General features: G+C 47.4%; 1 protein-coding gene across 9 annotated transcripts in view; it reads right to left on the bottom strand.

Moving 5' to 3' along the window:
• ST3GAL3 (ST3 beta-galactoside alpha-2,3-sialyltransferase 3) overlaps positions 1-20,647 on the bottom strand; it is an 810,547-nt gene that overhangs the window by 293,934 nt on the left and 495,966 nt on the right. For 7 of the 9 annotated variants that reach the window (XM_063939361.1, XM_063939357.1, XM_063939363.1 and 4 more), the window contains one exon: positions 19,359-19,472. The exons of the other annotated variants lie outside the window; for them this stretch is intronic. In XM_063939361.1, coding sequence (XP_063795431.1) covers positions 19,359-19,472 — 114 coding nt within the window. The remainder of the gene's footprint in view (positions 1-19,358; positions 19,473-20,647) is intronic. 9 annotated transcript variants of the gene reach the window in all.

Here is a 20,647-nt window from a genome sequence, read left to right as displayed (position 1 = left end):
CAAATTGCCTCTTTTTCCTGCCAGTATAAGTATGGACTGTGTGACGTGCCTACTTGGATGCGGTCACTCATATAATCCTCCACCATTCTTTCAATGGTGAGAGAATCATATGCAGTGACAGTAGACGACATGTCCGTAATCGTTGTCAGGTCCTTCAGTCCGGACCAGATGTCAGCATCAGCAGTCGCTCCAGACTGCCCTGCATCACCGCCAGCGGGTGGGCTCGGAATTCTGAGCCTTTTCCTCGCACCCCCAGTTGCGGGAGAATGTGAAGGAGGAGATGTTGACAGGTCGCGTTCCGCTTGACTTGACAATTTTCTCACCAGCAGGTCTTTCAACCCCAGCAGACTTGTGTCTGCCGGAAAGAGAGATCCAAGGTAGGCTTTAAATCTAGGATCGAGCATGGTGGCCAAAATGTAGTGCTCTGATTTCAACAGATTGACCACCCGTGAATCCTTGTTAAGCGAATTAAGGGCTCCATCCACAAGTCCCACATGCCTAGCGGAATCGCTCCGTGTTAGCTCCTCCTTCAATGTCTCCAGCTTCTTCTGCAAAAGCCTGATGAGGGGAATGACCTGACTCAGGCTGGCAGTGTCTGAACTGACTTCACGTGTGGCAAGTTCAAAGGGCAGCAGAACCTTGCACAACGTTGAAATCATTCTCCACTGCGCTTGAGACAGGTGCATTCCACCTCCTATATCGTGCTCAATTGTATAGGCTTGAATGGCCTTTTGCTGCTCCTCCAACCTCTGAAGCATATAGAGGGTTGAATTCCACCTCGTTACCACTTCTTGCTTCAGATGATGGCAGGGCAGGTTCAGTAGTTTTTGGTGGTGCTCCAGTCTTCTGTACGTGGTGCCTGTACGCCGAAAGTGTCCCGCAATTCTTCTGGCCACCGACAGCATCTCTTGCACGCCCCTGTCGTTTTTTAAAAAATTCTGCACCACCAAATTCAAGGTATGTGCAAAACATGGGACGTGCTGGAATTTGCCCATATTTAATGCACACACAATATTGCTGGCGTTGTCCGATGCCACAAATCCACAGGAGAGTCCAATTGGGGTAAGCCATTCCGCGATGATCTTCCTCAGTTGCCGTAAGAGGTTTTCAGCTGTGTGCGTATTCTGGAAGGCGGTGATACAAAGCGTAGCCTGCCTAGGAAAGAGTTGGCGTTTGCGAGATGCTGCTACTGGTGCCGCCGCTGCTGTTCTTGCGGCGGGAGTCCATACATCTACCCAGTGGGCTGTCACAGTCATATAGTCCTGACCCTGCCCTGCTCCACTTGTCCACATGTCCGTGGTTAAGTGGACATTGGGTACAGCTGCATTTTTTAGGACACTGGTGACTCTTTTTCTGAGGTCTGTGTAAATTTTCGGTATCGCCTGCCTAGAGAAATGGAACCTAGATGGTATTTGGTACCGGGGACACAGTACCTCCAACAAGTCTCTAGTTGGCTCTGCAGTAATGATGGATACCGGAACCACGTTTCTCACCACCCAGGATGCCAAGGCCTCAGTTATCCGCTTTGCAGTAGGATGACTGCTGTGATATTTCATCTTCCTCGCAAAGGACTGTTGGACAGTCAATTGCTTGGTGGAAGTAGTAAAAGTGGTCTTACGACTTCCCCTCTGGGATGACCATCGACTCCCAGCAGCAACAACAGCAGCGCCAGCAGCAGTAGGCGTTACACGCAAGGATGCATCGGAGGAATCCCAGGCAGGAGAGGACTCGTCAGAATTGCCAGTGACATGGCCTGCAGGACTATTGGCATTCCTGGGGAAGGAGGAAATTGACACTGAGGGAGTTGGTGGGGTGGTTTGCGTGAGCTTGGTTACAAGAGGAAGGGATTTACTGGTCAGTGGACTGCTTCCGCTGTCACCCAAAGTTTTTGAACTTGTCACTGACTTATTATGAATGCGCTGCAGGTGACGTATAAGGGAGGATGTTCCGAGGTGGTTAACGTCCTTACCCCTACTTATTACAGCTTGACAAAGGGAACACACGGCTTGACACCTGTTGTCCGCATTTCTGTTGAAATACCTCCACACCGAAGAGCTGATTTTTTTGGTATTTTCACCAGGCATGTCAACGGCCATATTCCTCCCACGGACAACAGGTGTCTCCCCGGGTGCCTGACTTAAACAAACCACCTCACCATCAGAATCCTCCTGGTCAATTTCCTCCCCAGCGCCAGCAACACCCATATCCTCCTCATCCTGGTGTACTTCAACACTGACATCTTCAATCTGACTATCAGGAACTGGACTGCGGGTGCTCCTTCCAGCACTTGCAGGGGGCGTGCAAATGGTGGAAGGCGCATGCTCTTCACGTCCAGTGTTGGGAAGGTCAGGCATCGCAACCGACACAATTGGACTCTCCTTGTGGATTTGGGATTTCGAAGAACGCACAGTTCTTTGCGGTGCTACTGCTTTTGCCAGCTTGAGTCTTTTCATTTTTCTAGCGAGAGGCTGAGTGCCTCCATCCTCATGTGAAGCTGAACCACTAGCCATGAACATAGGCCAGGGCCTCAGCCGTTCCTTGCCACTCCGTGTGGTAAATGGCATATTGGCAAGTTTACGCTTCTCCTCCGACAATTTTATTTTAGGTTTTGGAGTCCTTTTTTTACTGATATTTGGTGTTTTGGATTTGACATGCTCTGTACTATGACATTGGGCATCGGCCTTGGCAGACGACGTTGCTGGCATTTCATCGTCTCGGCCATGACTAGTGGCAGCAGCTTCAGCACGAGGTGGAAGTGGATCTTGATCTTTCCCTAATTTTGGAACCTCAACATTTTTGTTCTCCATATTTTAATAGGCACAACTAAAAGGCACCTCAGGTAAACAATGGAGATGGATGGATACTAGTATACAATTATGGACGGACTGCCGAGTGCCGACACAGAGGTAGCTACAGCCGTGAACTTCCGTACTGTACTGTGTCTGCTGCTAATATAGACTGGTTGATAAAGAGATGTAGTAGTATGTATAAGTATAAAGAAGAAAGAAAAAAAAACCACGGGTAGGTGGTATACAATTATGGACGGACTGCCGAGTGCCGACACAGAGGTAGCTACAGCCGTGGACTACCGTACTGTACTGTGTCTGCTGCTAATATAGACTGGTTGATAAAGAGATGTAGTAGTATGTATAAGTATAAAGAAGAAAGAAAAAAAAACCACGGGTAGGTGGTATACAATTATGGACGGACTGCCGAGTGCCGACACAGAGGTAGCTACAACCGTGGACTACCGTACTGTACTGTGTCTGCTGCTAATATAGACTGGTTGATAAAGAGATGTAGTAGTATGTATGTATAAAGAAGAAAGAAAAAAAAACCTCGGGTAGGTGGTATACAATTATGGACGGACTGCCGAGTGCCGACACAGAGGTAGCTACAGCCGTGAACTACCGTACTGTACTGTGTCTGCTGCTAATATAGACTGGTTGATAAAGAGATGTAGTAGTATGTATGTATAAAGAAGAAAGAAAAAAAAACCTCGGGTAGGTGGTATACAATTATGGACGGACTGCAGAGTGCCGACACAGAGGTAGCTACAGCCGTGAACTACCGTACTGTACTGTGTCTGCTGCTAATATAGACTGGTTGATAAAGAGATGTAGTAGTATGTATGTATAAAGAAGAAAGAAAAAAAAACCACGGGTAGGTGGTATACAATTATGGACGGACTGCCGAGTGCCGACACAGAGGTAGCTACAGCCGTGGACTACCGTACTGTACTGTGTCTGCTGCTAATATAGACTGGTTGATAAAGAGATGTAGTAGTATGTATGTATAAAGAAGAAAGAAAAAAAAACCACGGGTAGGTGGTATACAATTATGGATGGACTGCCGAGTGCCGACACAGAGGTAGCTACAGCCGTGAACTACCGTACTGTGTCTGCTGCGACTGGATGATAAATAATGATATAAAAAATATATATATATCACTACTGCAGCCGGACAGGTATATATTATATAATGACGGACCTGCTGGACACTGTCTGTCAGCAGAATGAGTTTTTTATAGAATAAAAAAAAAAACACCACACAAGTGAAGTCACACGACGAGTGTTTAACTTTTTCAGGCAATCACAATATAGTATACTACTAACTATACTGGTGGTCAGTGTGGTCAGGTCACTGGTCAGTCACACTGGCAGTGGCACTCCTGCAGCAAAAGTGTGCACTGTTTAATTTTAATATAATATGTACTCCTGGCTCCTGCTATAACCTATAACTGGCACTGCAGTGCTCCCCAGTCTCCCCCACAATTATAAGCTGTGTGAGCTGAGCACAGTCAGATATATATACATAGATGATGCAGCACACTGGGCTGAGCAGTGCACACAGATATGGTATGTGACTGAGTCACTGTGTGTATCGTTTTTTTCAGGCAGAGAACGGATATATTAAATAAAACTGCACTGTCTGGTGGTCACTGTGGTCAGTCACTAGTAAACTCTGCACTCTCTACACTTCTACAGTACTCCTAAGCTCCAGTAAATCAGGTCAATCTCTCTCTCTCTCTTCTAATCTAAATGGAGAGGACGCCAGCCACGTCCTCTCCCTATCAATCTCAATGCACGTGTGAAAATGGCGGCGACGCGCGGCTCCTTATATAGAATCCGAGTCTCGCGAGAATCCGACAGCGTCATGACGACGTTCGGGCGCGCTCGGGTTAACCGAGCAAGGCGGGAGGATCCGAGTCTGCTCGGACCCGTGAAAAAAACCATGAAGTTCGGGCGGGTTCGGATTCAGAGAAACCGAACCCGCTCATCTCTAGTTGGTTCATATGAAAAGATGACACCACTTTTGACAGAACTTGTGGACGGGTCCGCAATTCTGCTCTATCCATATTGAAAACCAGATAGGGGCTTTTATGTGACAAAGCCGCTAATTCTGACACACGCCTAGCCGAAGCCAAGGTTAATATCACGACCACTTTCCACGTGAGATATTTTAACTCCACCGCTTTAAGTGGTTCAAACCAGTGTGATTTCAGGAAACTTAACATCACGTTAAGATCCCAAGGTGCCACTGGAGGCACAAAAGGAGGCTGAATATGCAGCACTCCCCTTTACCAACGTCTGAACTTCTGGTAGAGAAGCCAACTCTTTTTGAAAGAAAATGGATAGGGCCGAAATCTGGACCTTAATGGAACCCAATTTTAGGCCCAAATTCACTCCTGAGTGTAGGAAGTGAAGGAAACGGCCCAGCTGGAATTCCTCTGTAGGAGCATTCCTGGCCTCACACCAAGAAACATATTTTCGCCATATACGGTGATAATGTTTAGCTGTCACGTCCTTCCTAGCCTTTATCCGCGTAGGAATGACCTCGTCCGGAATGCCCTTTTCTGCTAGGATCCGGCGTTCAACCGCCATGCAGTCAAACGCAGCCGCGGTAAGTCTTGGAACAGACAGGGCCCCTGTTGCAACAGGTCCTGTCTTAGAGGAAGAGGCCACGGGTCCTCTGTGAGCATTTCTTGCAGATCTGGATACCAGGTCCTTCGTGGCCAATCTGGAACAATGAGGATTGTTCTCACTCCTCTTTTTCTTATTATCCTCAGCACCTTGGGTATGAGAGGAAGAGGAGGAAATACATAGACCGACTGGAACACCCACGGTGTCACCAGTGCGTCCACAGCTTTCGCCTGAGGGTCTCATGACCTGGCGCAATACCTCTGTAGCTTTTTGTTGAGGCGGGATGCCATCATGTCCACCTGTGGCAGTTTCCACCGACTTGCAATCTGCGTGAAGACTTCTTGATGAAGTCCCCACTCTCCCGGGTGGAGGTCGTGCCTGCTGAGGAAGTCTGCTTCCCAGTTGTCCACTCCCGGGATGAACACTGCTGACAGTGCGCTTACGTGATTCTCCGCCCAGCGAAGAATTCTGGTGGCTTCTGACTGAATCAGAACCGGTTGGTCGCGAAGCAGGGTCTCTGCTTGATGTAGGGCGTTGTATACGGCCCGTAGTTCCAGGATGTTGATGTGAAGGCAAGTCTCCTGACTTGCCAACAGACCTTGGAACTTTTTTCCCTGTGTGACTGCTCCCCACCCTCGGAGGCTTGCATCCGTGGTCACCAGGATCCAGTCCTGAATGCCGAATCTGCGGCCCTCGAGAAGGTGAGCACTCTGCAGCCACCACAGGAGAGACACCCTGGCCCTGGGGGATAGGGTGATTAACTGATGCATCTGAAGATGTGATCCGGACCACTTGTCCAGTAAGTCCCATTGAAAGGTCCTTGCATGGAAGCTGCCGAAGGGAATGGCCTCGTATGATGCCACCATCCTTCCCAGGACTCGAGTGCAGTGATGCACTGACACCTGTTTTGGTTTTAACAGGTTCCTGACCAGTGTCATGAGCTCCTGAGCTCTCTCTATCGGGAGATAAACCCTTTTCTGGTCTGTGTCTAGAAACATGTCTAGGAAAGGCAGATGAGCCGTAGGAACCAACTGCGCTTTGGAATATTTAGAATCCAGCCGTGTTGCCGTTACACTTCCAGAGAAAGTGATACGCTGTTCAGCAACTGCTCTCTTGATCTCGCTTTTATGAGATCGTCCCAGTACGAGATAATTGACACCTTGCTTCCGCAGGAGCACCATCATTTCCACCAGTACTTTGGTGAAGATTCTCGGGGCCGTGGAGAGACCAAACGGCAACGTCTGAAATTGGTAATGACAATCCAGTACCGCAAATCTGAGGTACGCCTGATGAGGTGGATAAATGGGGACATGAAGGTATGCCTCCTTTATGTCCAGAGACACCATAAAATCTCCCCCTCTCAGGCTTGCGATCACCGCTCTTAGCGATTCCATCTTGAACTTGAACCCTTTCAGGTATATGTTCAGGGATTTTAAATTCAATATGGGTCTGACCGAACCGTCCGGTTTTGGGACTACAACATGGTCGAATAATAACCCCCTCCTTGTTGAAGGAGGGGAACCTTGACCATCACCTGTTGAAGATACAATTTGTGAATTGCAGTTGACACTATTTCCCTCTCGTGGGGGGAAGCCGGCAGGGCCGTCGGTGAGGGGGCATCTCCTCAAAGTCCAGCTAGTATCCCTGAGACACAATATCTATTGCCCAGGGATCCAACAGGGAGTGAACCCACTTGTGGCTGAAATTACGAAGACGTGCCCCCACCGGGCCTAGCTCCGCCTGTAGAGCCCCAGCGACATGCGGTGGATTTTGTAGAGGCCGGGGAGGACTTCTGTTCCTGGGAACTAGCTGTGTTGTGCAGCTTCTTTCCTCTGCCCCTGCCTCTGGCAAGAAAGGACGTACCTCGGACTTTCTTGTTTCTTTGTGATCGAAAGGCTGCATTTGATAATGTCGTGCTTTCCTAGGCTGTGCAGGAATATAAGGCAAAAGATCAGAATTACCAGCCATAGCTGTGGAGACCAGGTCCGAGATCCCTTCTCCACAAAATCCTCAGCCTTCCATATGCCTCTTAAGTCGGCATCACCTGTCCATTGCATATCTACAGGACACGTGAAGCAGAAATTGACATAGCGTTGACTCTAGAACCCAGTAGACTAATGCCTCTTTGGGCATATTTTTTATATATATATATATATATATATCTTAAGACAGCATCTTTAATATATATATCTATATATATACATATATATATATATATATATATATATATATACATACTAGGGTCTCAATCTCTGCTGATAAGGTACCTGTCCACGCTCTTACAGCGCTATAAACCCATGCCGACACAATCGCCGGTCTGAGTAGTGTACCAGAATGTGTACGCTATCCGCAGGATCCCTGAGGATAGCTGTTAAGTCAGGGTTACCTTTTGGGCAAACGTGACACCCTAGGGGAAGATTCCCATCGTATCCTGGCCCTAGTAGGGGAAGGATATTCCGTGAGAACTCTATGTGGAAAACTGCAGTCTCTTGTCTGGAGATTCCCGCTCTTTTTCATCATGAGAGGAGGGAAATTTACCTCAGCTTTCTTCCCCTTAAACATGTGTACCCTTGTGTCAGGGACAGATGAGTCATCAGTGATATGCAAATCATCTTTTATTACAATAATCATATATTGAATACTTTCCTGCCATTTTGGCTGTAACTTTGCATTATCGTAGTCGACACTTGAGTCAGACTCCGTGTCGATATCAGTGTCTATTATTTTGGATAGTGAGCATTGAGACTCTGAAGGTCTCTGCGACATAGGGACAGACATGGGTAGATTTCCTGTCTGTTCTCTAATCTTTTGTGCAATAAATTCACCTTAGCACTTAATTACACATATCCAAACAGGTGTCGGCGTTGTCGACAGAGACACCCCTCACACACATATTTGCTCCATCTCCTCCTTAGGGGAGCCTTTTACCTCAGACATGTCGACACACACGTACCGACACACCACACACTCAGGAAATGCTCATCTGAAGACAATTCCCCCACAAGGCCCTTTGGAGAGACAGAGAGAGAGTATGCCAGCGCTATTAACCCAGGAATAACACAGTAACTTAATGTTAACCCAGTAGCTGCTGTTTATAATGATTTTTGCGCCTAATTATGTGCCCCCCTCTCTTTTTACCCTCTTCTACCGTGTATCTGCAGGGGAGAGGCTGGGGAGTTTCCTCTCAGCGGTGCTGTGGAGAAAAAACATGGCGCTGGTGAGTGCTGAGGAAGTAGCCCCGCCCCCTCGACGGCGGGCTTCTGTCCCGCTTAAATATACATTTTCTTGGCGGGGGCTCATACATATGCTAAACTTTTGCCAAAGAGGTTCCAATTACTGCCCAGGGCGCCCCCCCCCTGCGCCCTGCACCCTTACAGTGACCGGAGTATGTGAGGTGTGTGTGGGAGCAATGGCGCACAGCTGCAGTGCTGTGCGCTACCTCAGTGAAGACTGGAGTCTTCTGCCGCCGATTTCGAAGTCTTCTTGCTTCTTATGCTCACCCGGCTTCTGTCTTCCGGCTCTGCGAGGGGGACGGCGGCGCGGCTCTGGGATCGGACAACGAGGTTGAGATCCTGTGTACGATCCCTCTGGAGCTAATGGTGTCCAGTAGCCTAAGAAGCAGGACCTAGCTTCAGAGAGTAGGGCTGCTTCTCTCCCCTCTGTCCCACGATGCAGGGAGTCTGTTGCCAGCAGAGCTCCCTGAAAATAAAAAAACCTAACAAAATACTTTCTTACAGCAGGCTCAGGAGAGCTCACTGAACAGCACCCAGCTCGTCCGGGCACAGATTCAAACTGAGGTCTGGAGGAGGGACATAGAGGGAGGAGCCAGAGCACACCAGAATCTAAATTCTTTCTTAAAGTGCCCATGTCTCCTGCGGAGCCCATCTATTCCCCATGGTCCTTACTGAGTCCCCAGCATCCACTAGGACGTTAGAGAAAAATAAATGATACGGTTAATTCAACTAACAAATGGCAGGGACAATAACAACAACACAAAAGAAGAAGATAGTAAAACATAAAATAAAATAAAAAACACAGGCAGTAAAGTATAGGTTGAGACAAAGAAAAAAAAAAAAAACCTCCCAGATTTTAAAGGTTAACAAAAAAGGCATGGTAAATGCTATTCAAAAACTTAGTACATAATATAAGAGTGCATGGAATACAGATTATTTTCAGCTGGTTTTGAATATGATATTGTCTTTCTTGGCGTATAGCAGCCTTCAGTTCATTAATGTTTCTTTGTTGTTGTTTGTAGACCTGAGCAGCCACGTTGGCTTTGTAGAGGCCTCTCATGAAGCTGATGAGGAATGTATTCCACCCAGCAACAAAAATTCTGCTTGTTAATTTAGCCAGACAAATGAAAGTGATCTTCGCCAGGAGATTAAAGCAAAAACGCTGGAAATTACCTGCCGAGTGATGCGATACTTCAGAAATCGACTACAAATGTGTTTTAAGAATCAAGGCTGCCATCTGGACGATCTCATATTCATAACTGATTTTAATATATATATATATATAAATATATATATACACACACACACATACAGTCCTCGATGCAGTCCGGCACTCACCTCCCCCAACTGGATACTGGCTCCGGTGCCCTCCTTAGGGTTGTTTGCTGCCCTAATATGTCCAGAAATGAAGGCGGCACTCGGAGGCTTAAAAAGTCGGGTGAAACAAAACAGCATGTGTTTAATAGAATTTCAACGTTTTGGGGGAGCACCCACTTCTTCAGGAAAACCAACACACAAGTGTGTGTGTTTTTTTCCCGAAGAAGGGGTGCGTCCCCCGAAACATTGAAATTCTATTAAAACACATGCTGGTTTGTTTCACCTGACTTCTTAAGCCTCTGAGTGCCACCTTCTTTTCTGGACATATGTACAGTATGGGTTGCAGTATGCTATGCCGGCTGTTGGGATCCCAGCAGTCAGTAGACAGATGCACACCGGCAGAGAGCGCAGCGTGTCCCCTTCGGGTGGGGATTTCGGCCAGCGGTCGGGATTTCAACCGCTGGTATTTCACCAGGTGTCGGGATTCCGGCGTCGGTATCCTGACTGCCGGGATCCTGACAGCCGGCAAAATGAATGGCTCCCTATGTATGTAAGTATGTATGTTCTTCATAAGCTCCTGCATGGTTTGATAGATCTGGACCAATCTTGGTACACATACCCTTTAGTACGGATGGTGTAATGGTTAGCTTTACTGCCTCACAGCACTGAGGTCATGGGTTCAATTTCCACAATGGGCCTAACTGTGTGGAGTTTGTCTATGCTCCACGTAGTTCAGGTTTCCTCCAGGTTCTCCGGTTTCCTTCCACAATACAAAAATATACTGGTAGGTTAATGGCGTGTGCATGTGGGGGGTAATTCCAAGTTGATCGCAGCAGGAAATTTTTTAGCAGTTGGGCAAAACCATGTGCACTGCAGGGGGGGGGGGCAGATATAACATGTGCAGAGAGAGATAGATTTGGGTGTGTTGAGTTCAATCTGCAATCTAAATTGCAGTGTAAAAATAAAGCAGCCAGTATTTACCCTGCACAGAAACAAAATAACCCACCCAAATCTAACTCTCTCTGCAAATGTTATATCTGCCCCCCCTGCAGTGCACATGGTTTTGACCAACTGCTAAAAAATTTCCTGCTGCGATCAACTTGGAATTACCCCCGTGGTACGGAATATAGAGTGTAAGCTCCACTGGGGCAGGGACTGATGTGAATGGCCAAAACATACTCTGTAAAGCGCTACGGAATATGCGCACTATATAAATAACTGCTAATAAATAAATAAATAAATAAATAAATAAATAATCTAACTTAAAATACTGGCAGGGTTTAAACTAAAAAATCTACCCCTTTTGGGGCCAGGGACCTATCTATCTGATTTATATAACATTAATTGGTCTGTTTGTTTGTTAGTCTGCAGTGTGTATTGTAGGAATGCAGGTGGGAAGACAAAAAATGTGTATGCAAAAGCCTTGGCACGGCAACATTGATAACAGAAGGAAAACTTTATACCCATCCCGCAATGGAGAAATGATTATAAAACAGATCAGAAAGGAAAACTGGAAATCAGGGCTACTGGTGACACGCCAAAACACAAATGACACTGGGCAGCCACCCTGAGGGTGTGTTGGAAGAGACAATTATCTACTTATTATTTTTAATTAGTCGACAAGAACATCCAACTCATTGATAACTTAATAACTGGAAAATGTAAACCCGGCGGGTACTACAGCTAGTTGAAAATAAACTATATTCCATGCACTATTAGACTATGTACAAAAATTCTAATTAGCATTTACTGTACCATGCCTTTTTTGTTAGCCTTTAACATATGTGAGGTTTTGTTGCCTCACCCTGTACATACAGTACATGCCATTACGGCACATACCTGTATGCAAAACTGCTAATAGAGTTCACACCTTCAGTATTCCTATACGTAACCCAGAATAAATTAGGTATAACGTTACAGCAACATTAATAGTGTGAGAAGAACAAAGAATGTACCTCTGGGCGATTTTGTGCGCTCGTGGTTTTGGTTGTTTCTTGATTATACAAAAATGTAATCCTAAGTCTCTGGTATTCACGAGTTCTACACATTAAAAAAAAAAAAAAAATATATATATATATATATATATATATATATATATAAAAAACCTTTACATTTAATAACCATTTTGGGCCTAATTGAAGGATGATTGCAAAACAACCTTTTCCTCTATTGGGCAAAACCATGTGCACTGCAGGAGGGGCAGATATAATATGTGCAGAGAGAGTTGGATTTGGGTGACTTATTTTGTTTCTGTGCAGGGTAAATACTGGCTGCTTTATTTTTATTCTGCAATTTAGATTTCAGTTTGAACACATCCCACCCAAATCTAACTCTCTCTGCACATGTTATATCTGCCCCACCTGCAGTGCACATGGTTTTTCCCATTAGAGGAAAAATAAGAATTTACTCACCGGTAATTCTATTTCTCGTAGTCCGTAGTGGATGCTGGGAACTCCGTAAGGACCATGGGGAATAGACGGGCTCCGCAGGAGACTGGGCACTCTAAAGAAAGATTAGGTACTATCTGGTGTGCACTGGCTCCTCCCTCTATGCCCCTCCTCCAGACCTCAGTTAGGGAAACTGTGCCCGGAAAAGCTGACATTACAAGGAAAGGAAATTTTGAATCCAGGGTAAAACCCATACCAGCCACACCAATCACACCGTACAACTTGTGATAACCTTACCCAGTTAACAGTATGAACAACAACTGAGCCTCACTCAACGGATGGCTCATAACAATAACCCTTATTTAAGCAATAACTATATACACGTATTGCAGAGAGTCCGCACTTGGGACGGGCGCCCAGCATCCACTACGGACTACGAGAAATAGAATTACCGGTGAGTAAATTCTTATTTTCTCCGACGTCCTAGTGGATGCTGGGAACTCCGTAAGGACCATGGGGATTATACCAAAGCTCCCAAACGGGCGGGAGAGTGCGGATGACTCTGCAGCACCGAATGAGCAAACACAAGGTCCTCCTCAGCCAGGGTATCAAACTTGTAGAACTTTGCAAATGTGTTTGAACCCGACCAAGTAGCAGCTCGGCAAAGCTGTAACGCCGAGACCCCTCGGGCATCCGCCCAAGAAGAGCCCACCTTCCTTGTGGAATGGGCTTTCACTGATTTTGGATGCGGCAATCCAGCCGCAGAATGAGCCTGCTGAATCGTGCTACAGATCCAGCGAGCAATAGTTTGCTTTGAAGCAGGAGCACCCAGCTTGTTGGGTGCATGCAAGATAAACAGCGAGTCAGTCTTCCTGACTCAAGCCGTTCTGGAAACATATATTTTCAAAGCCCTGACTACGTCCAGCAACTTGGAGTCCTCCAAGTCCCGAGTAGCCGCAGGCACCACAATAGGTTGGTTCAAATTAAACGATGACACCACCTTTGGGAGAAATTGGGGACGAGTCCTCAATTCTACCCTGTCCATATGGAAGATCAGATATGGGCTTTTACATGACAAAGCCGCCAATTCCGACACACGCCTAGCCGATGCTAAGGCCAACAGCATGACCACTTTCCACGTGAGATACTTTAGTTCCACGGTCTTAAGTGGCTCAAACCGGTGGGATTTCAGGAAATCCAACACAACGTTAAGATCCCAGGGTGCCACTGGTGGCACAAAAGGCGGCTGAATATGCAGCACTCCCTTAACAAATGTCTGAACCTCAGGCAGTGAAGCCAGTTCTTTTTGAAAGAAAATGGATATGGCCGAAATCTGGACCTTTATGGACCCCAATTTTAGGCCCATAGTCACCCCTGACTGTAGGAAGTGCAGGAATCGACCCAGCTGGAATTCCTCTGTAGGGGCCTTCCTGGCCTCACACCAAGCAACATACTTCCGCCATATACGGTGATAATGTTTTGCTGTCACGTCTTTCCTAGCTTTTATCAGCGTAGGAATAACTTCATCCGGAATGCCTTTTTCCGCTAGGATCCGGCGTTCAACCGCCATGCCGTCAAACGCAGCAAGTCTTGGAATAGACAGGGCCCTTGTTGCAGCAAGTCCTGTCTGAGAGGCAGAGGCCATGGGTCCTCTGTGCGCATTTCTTGCAGTTCCGGGTCTCAAGTCCTTCTTGGCCAGTCCGGAACAATGAGTATTGTTCTTATTTCTCTCTTTCTTACTATTCTCAGTACTTTTGGTATGAGAGGAAGAGGAGGAAACATATACCGACTGGTACACCCACGGTGTCACTAGGGCGTCCACAGCTATCGCCTGAAGGTCCCTTGACCTGGCGCAATATCTTTTTAGCTTTTTGTTGAGGCGGGACGCCATCATATCCACCTGTGGCAGCTCTCATCGGTTTGCAATCAGTTGGAAGACTTCCTGATGAAGTCCCCACTTTCCCGGGTGGAGGTCGTGTCTGCTGAGGAAGTCTGCTTCCCAGTTGTCCACTCCCGGAATGAACACTGCTGACAGTGCTTGCACGTGATTCTCCGCCCATCGAAGAATCTTTGTGGCTTCCGCCATTGCCATCCTGCTTCTTGTGCCGCCCTGGCAGTTTACATGGGCGACCGCCTTGATGTTGTCTGACTGAATCAGCACTGGCCGGTTTCGAAGCAGGGGCTCTGCTTGACTCAGGGCGTTGTAAATGGCCCTTAATTCCAGTATATTTATGTGTAGAGAAGTCTCCAGACTTGACCACAGCCCTTGGAAGTTTCTTCGCTGAGTGACTGCCCCCCACCCTCGGAGGCTTGCATCCGTGGTCACCAGGACCCAGACTTGTATGCCGAACCTGCGGCTCTCGAGAAGGTGAGCACTCTGCAGCCACCACAGAAGAGACACCCTGGCCCTTGGGGACAGGGTGATCAGCCGATGCATCTGAAGATGCGATCCGGACCACTTGTCCAACAGATCCCACTGAAAGATCCTTGCATGGAACCTGCCGAAGGGAATGGCTTCGTATGAAGCCACCATCTTTCCCAGGACTCGCATGCAGTGATGCACCGATACCTGTTTTGGTTTCAGGAGGTCCCTGACCAGAGATGCTAATTCCTGGGCCTTCTCCACCGGGAGAAACACCGTCTTCTGTTCTGTGTCCAGAATCATGCCCAGGAAAAGCAGACGCGTCGTAGGAATCAGCTGCGACTTTGGAACATTCAGAATCCAGCCGTGCTGTAGTAACACCACTTCCTGAGAGAGTGTTACGCTGATCAACAACTGCTCCCTGGACCTCGCCTTTATGAGGAAATCGTCCAAGTACGGGATAATTATAACTCCCTTCTGCCGAAGGAGTATCATCATTTCGGCCATTACCTTGGTAAATATTCTCGGTGCCGTGGACAGGCCAAACGGCAACGTCTGGAACTGGTAATGACAGTCCTGTACCACAAATCTGAGTTACTCCTGGTGAGGTGGGTAAATGGGGACATGCAAGTAAGCATCTTTGATGTCCAGCGACACCATAAAATCCCCCTCTTCCAGGCTTGCAATAACCGCTCTAAGCGATTCCATTTTGAACTTGAATTTCTTTATATAAGTGTTCAAGGACTTTAGATTCAGAATGGGTCTCACCGAACCGTCCGGTTTCGGTACCACAAACATTGTGGAATAGTAACCCCTTCCCTGTTGAAGGAGGGGGACCCTGACAATCACTTGCTGGAGGTACAGCTTGTGAATTGCCGCCAGCACTACCTCCCTTTCCATGGGGGAAGCTGGCAAGGCTGATTTGAGGTAACGGCGGGGGGGAGTCGCTTCGAATTCCAGCTTGTATCCCTGAGATACAATTTGTATAGCCCAGAGATCCACCTGTGAACGAATCCACTGGCTGCTGAAGTTTCGGAGACGCGCCCCCACCGCACCTGGCTCCGCCTGTGGAGCCCCAACGTCATGCGGTGGACTTAGTGGAAGCAGGGGAGGACTTTCGTTCCTGGGAACTTGCTGCATGGTGCAGCTTCTTACCTCTACCCCTGCCTCTGGCAAGAAAGGATGCACCCCTGACCCTCTTGCCTTTTTGGGAACGAAAGGACTGCATTTGATAATACGGTGCTTTCTTAGGCTGTGAGGAAACATGAGGCAAGAAAGTCCACTTTCCAGCTGTCGCTGTAGACACGAGGTCCGATAGACCGTCCCCAAACAATTCCTCACCCTTATAAGGCAAAACCTCCATGTGTTTTTTAGAATCAGCATCTCCTGTCCATTGCCGAGTCCATAAGACCCTCCTGGCAGAAATGGACATAGCATTAATTCTAGAGCCCAGCAGGCAAATGTCCCTCTGAGCATCTCGCATATATAAGACGACGTCTTTGATATGGCCCAGGGTTAGCAAAACAGTATCTCTGTCGAGGGAATCTATGTCGTCTAACAGAGTATCTGTCCACGCTGCTACAGCACTACACATCCAGGCTGAAGCAATAGCAGGTCTCAGTAGAGTACCAGAGTGTGTATACACTGACTTCAGGATAGCCTCCTGCTTTCTATCCGCAGGCTCCTTTAAGGCGGCCATATCCTGAGACGGCAGGGCCACCTTTTTAAATAAGCGTGTCAACGCCTTGTCCACCCTAGGGGATGTTTCCCAACGTAACCTGTCCGTTGGCGGGAAAGGGTACGCCATCAGTAACCTCTTAGAAATCACTAATTTCTTATCAGGGGAACTCCACGTTTCTTCACACAATTCATTTAATTCATCAGATGGGGGAAAAGTCACTGGCTGCTTTTTCTCCCCAAACATATAAACCCTCTTGGTATTAACCGGGTTACTCTCAGAAATGTGTAATACATCTTTCATTGCAATAATCATGTATCGGATGGCCTTGGTCATTTAAGACTGTAAATGTGCCTCATCATCGTCGACACTGGAGTCGGACTCCGTGTCGGCATCTGTGTCAACCATCTGAGATAGAGGGCGTTTATGAGCCCCTGACGGCTTCTGAGACGCCTGGGCAGGCGCGGGCTGAGACCCCGGCTGTCCCAAGGCTGCAGCGTCATCAAACCTTTTATGTAAGGAGTTTACATTGTCATTTAAGACCTTCCACATATCCATCAAATCAGGTGTCGGCCCCGACGGGGGCGATACCACACTTATCTGCCCTTGCTCCGCCTCCACGTAACCTTCCTCGTCAAACATGTCGACACAGCCGTACCGACACACCGCACACACACAGGGAATGCTCAGACTGAGGACAGGACCCCACAAAGTCCTTTGGGGAGACAGAGAGAGAGTATGCCAGCACACACCACAGCGCTATATAACACAGGGATTTTCACTGCTAATAAGTGATTTTCCCAATAGCTGCTTTTTTGTATTGATTTGCGCCTAAATTTATGTGCCCCCCCTCTCTTTTTAACCCGTCTTGTACCTGGATACTGCAGGGGAGAGCCTGGGGAGCTGCTTCCAGCGGAGCTGTGAAGGGAAAATGGCGCTGGTGTGCTGAGGAAGAAGGCCCCGCCCCCTCAGTGGCGGGCTTCTGTCCCGCATTTCATGTAAAAAATGGCGGTGTTTTTTACATATATACAGTGCTAGACTGTATATATGTATGTTTTTGTGCCAAAGGTACCTCAATTGCAGCCCAGGGCGCCCCCCGCTCAGCGCCCTGCACCCTACAGTGACCGGAGTGTGTAAGTGTGCTGGGAGCAATGGCGCACAGCTGCGGTGCTGTGCGATACCTTAATGAAGACAGGAGTCTTCAGCCGCCGATTTCGTAGTCTTCCAGCTTCTGTTCTTCTGGCTCTGCAAGGGGGACGGCGGCGCTGCTCCGGGAACGGACGATCGAGGACAGGTGCCTGTGTTCGAACCCTCTGGAGCTAATGGTGTCCAGTAGCCTAAGAAGCACAAGCTAGCTGCAAGCAGGTAGGTTTGCTTCTCTCCCCTCAGTCCCTCGTAGCAGTGAGTCTGTTGCCAGCAGATCTCACTGAAAATAAAAAACCTAACAAATACTTTCTTTTCTAGTAAGCTCAGGAGAGCCCACTAGGAGCACCCAGCTCTGGCCGGGCACAGATTCTAACTGAGGTCTGGAGGAGGGGCATAGAGGGAGGAGCCAGTGCACACCAGATAGTACCTAATCTTTCTTTAGAGTGCCCAGTCTCCTGCGGAGCCCGTGTATTCCCCATGGTCCTTACGGAGTTCCCAGCATCCACTAGGACGTCAGAGAAATGTTGTTTTGTAATCAACCTTGAATTAGGCCCTTTGTGTATAACATTGCATTTATGACATGTTTTTGTGTCTTTTTTTTTTTATTTCAATAAAAGTATTTATTTTTTCCTACCAATGTTTGCAGCAATATAAAGCACTTTGGTGTGCTGACAGTTGCTGGTGACATTCTATCATGAGAGGTACCTTGAACTGCTCTGCTCTTTACACAGTAGTACTCTCACACTGCTGCTTTAATTCTAGATCAGGGCTCGCTGCGCTCACCACAGGTTCTATTCCCACTCTATGGGGGGAATTCAGATGTTTGAAAAGTCAGTTGGGTGACACCCAACCGATATTTCAAACATTTGAATTCCCCTCCGATGGGTGTTGTGGACAGCCATGAGTGAGAATAGACCCTGTGGGTCGGCATTCCAACTGCCGGCATTTTTGGCATTCAGGATCCCAGCATTGGCTTGCTGCCCGCCGGGATCTCGAGCCCCGGTAACATAACCGCATCCCCAATCAGGTATGGAACACTACATAAAACTTGCATGGCGGGACCAGGCAATGCTCTCTGTCCTCTCGCTCCTGCGGACCCTGCTCTTCTGAGCCCTTGAAGTCCTCTATCAGCTTCATACTGCTTACACTGACTTAATGTTAGTGATGGGACCAGATCAGGATGACACTGATGTTGACATAAATTTGGGCACTGTTTTGGATGAAAACATTGACTCTGTACTTTTTTGTTGATTTTGGACAGTGCTGGGTGTGCCTGGTGGTTGGAAGGGCATCATCATCGGTGGAGAGTTATCTTCTCAAGATTATTGGCAAATAAAACCCCATCGCACACCGGCGGCCACAAAACATATACGGTTGCACTATATCGATGTACAATGCCCACTGCTACATGATATGTAGGGCTGACAGTGGTGGAACTACCGCCATTGCACGAAACGCAGCGGCTTGGAGCCCCTGCTTATCTCCGGACCCCAGCTGCATTAGCACCACCACTGGCAACAAGTCATACATTATACGTGTAACGGTTTATTACGATGTGTTCAATTACAGATAACGAATACTATGATAGTATATGATTAGTATTTGATCCAGGTCACACATCATCAGAGGTATAATGATAAAGGTCCCATTTAGTATGGCGACACAACTAGAACCACACTCCGGCAAGCGACAAAAGAAATAATAAGCCAATGGTAAGTATTGTTAGTGCAGCGTCACACAAAGTAATGCTCATGTCATTAGTAGGACAAGGTGAAATCTCAATCAGTAATGCCTTAAACCTAGTACACCTACTTATGTCTGATGGTTCTGGAGCGCCCCCCGGCTCTTCTTGGGTTCTGTCCGCCACAATGTGCGATGGAGCCACTGAGGGAAGGGTCGGGATCCCAGCTTTTCTCTCTCTCCGTCCTGTTCAACAAGGAAATCTTTCCCTCAGTAATTCAGTAACCAGGCTGAAAGGGCAGCGTAAGAAAGCAAGCAGAGGCAGATAGCCTGCGTAGCCTGAGAGGGAGATGGGTGCGGGTGTGGGTGGGGGGGGTGGGGGGGGCAGCGGCTCCTCATTATGTCAATACTGTCACAATGCTGCTTAATGGGGCGACGTGTCTAAAATGAAGATGGATGCTAAGGAATGGACAGATGGACCTCTGTGATGCGCCCTGTCACATTGCACATTTATTTATTGAACACGGAGTGAATCGGTAAACTTTAAAGGTTGTTCGGCTTTTGTTGTAATTCACACAAATGCAGAACCACCTTTACAGTTTACGGATTCCTTTTATCAGCAGAGATTTTGTAGGACATTATTTAAAGGATATATTATTTACAATCAATCAATGGGAAAGTCTGCAAAACCACCATCGTTGTTTTGTTTTTTTTAAAGAACAAACAACCTCACAGAAGGCCGGAGTCAGGTAATATCACTTTCTGGTTACTCGAAAATCGTAACTGTGCACATGGAAAAAAAGAGTTGTGGCAAAAGACAATGAGGGGGATATTCAATTGTTTGAAAAGTCGGTTGGGTGTCTGTTTTTTCCTGTCTATTAGATAGGAAAAAAAATAAGATTTTACTCACCGGTAAATCTATTTCTCGTAGTCCGTAGTGGATGCTGGGAACTCCGTAAGGACCATGGGGAATGGCGGCTCCGCAGGAGACTGGGCACAACTAAAGAAAGCTTTAGGACTACCTGGTGTGCACTGGCTCCTCCCTCTATGACCCTCCTCCAGACCTCAGTTAGAATACTGTGCCCGGAAGAGCTGACACAATAAGGAAAGGATTTTGAATCCCGGGTAAGACTCATACCAGCCACACCAATCACACCGTATAACTCGTGATACAATACCCAGTTAACAGTATGAAATATAACTGAGCCTCTCAACAGATGGCTCAACAATAACCCTTTAGTTAAACAATAACTATATACAAGTATTGCAGACAATCCGCACTTGGGACGGGCGCCCAGCATCCACTACGGACTACGAGAAATAGATTTACCGGTGAGTAAAATCTTATTTTCTCTGACGTCCTAGTGGATGCTGGGAACTCCATAAGGACCATGGGGATTATACCAAAGCTCCCAAATGGG

Source organism: Pseudophryne corroboree, chromosome 9, assembly GCF_028390025.1.
Source record: "Pseudophryne corroboree isolate aPseCor3 chromosome 9, aPseCor3.hap2, whole genome shotgun sequence".
NCBI classification, from domain to species: Eukaryota; Metazoa; Chordata; class Amphibia; order Anura; family Myobatrachidae; genus Pseudophryne; species Pseudophryne corroboree.
This window is presented reverse-complemented; position numbering and strand designations above follow the sequence as displayed.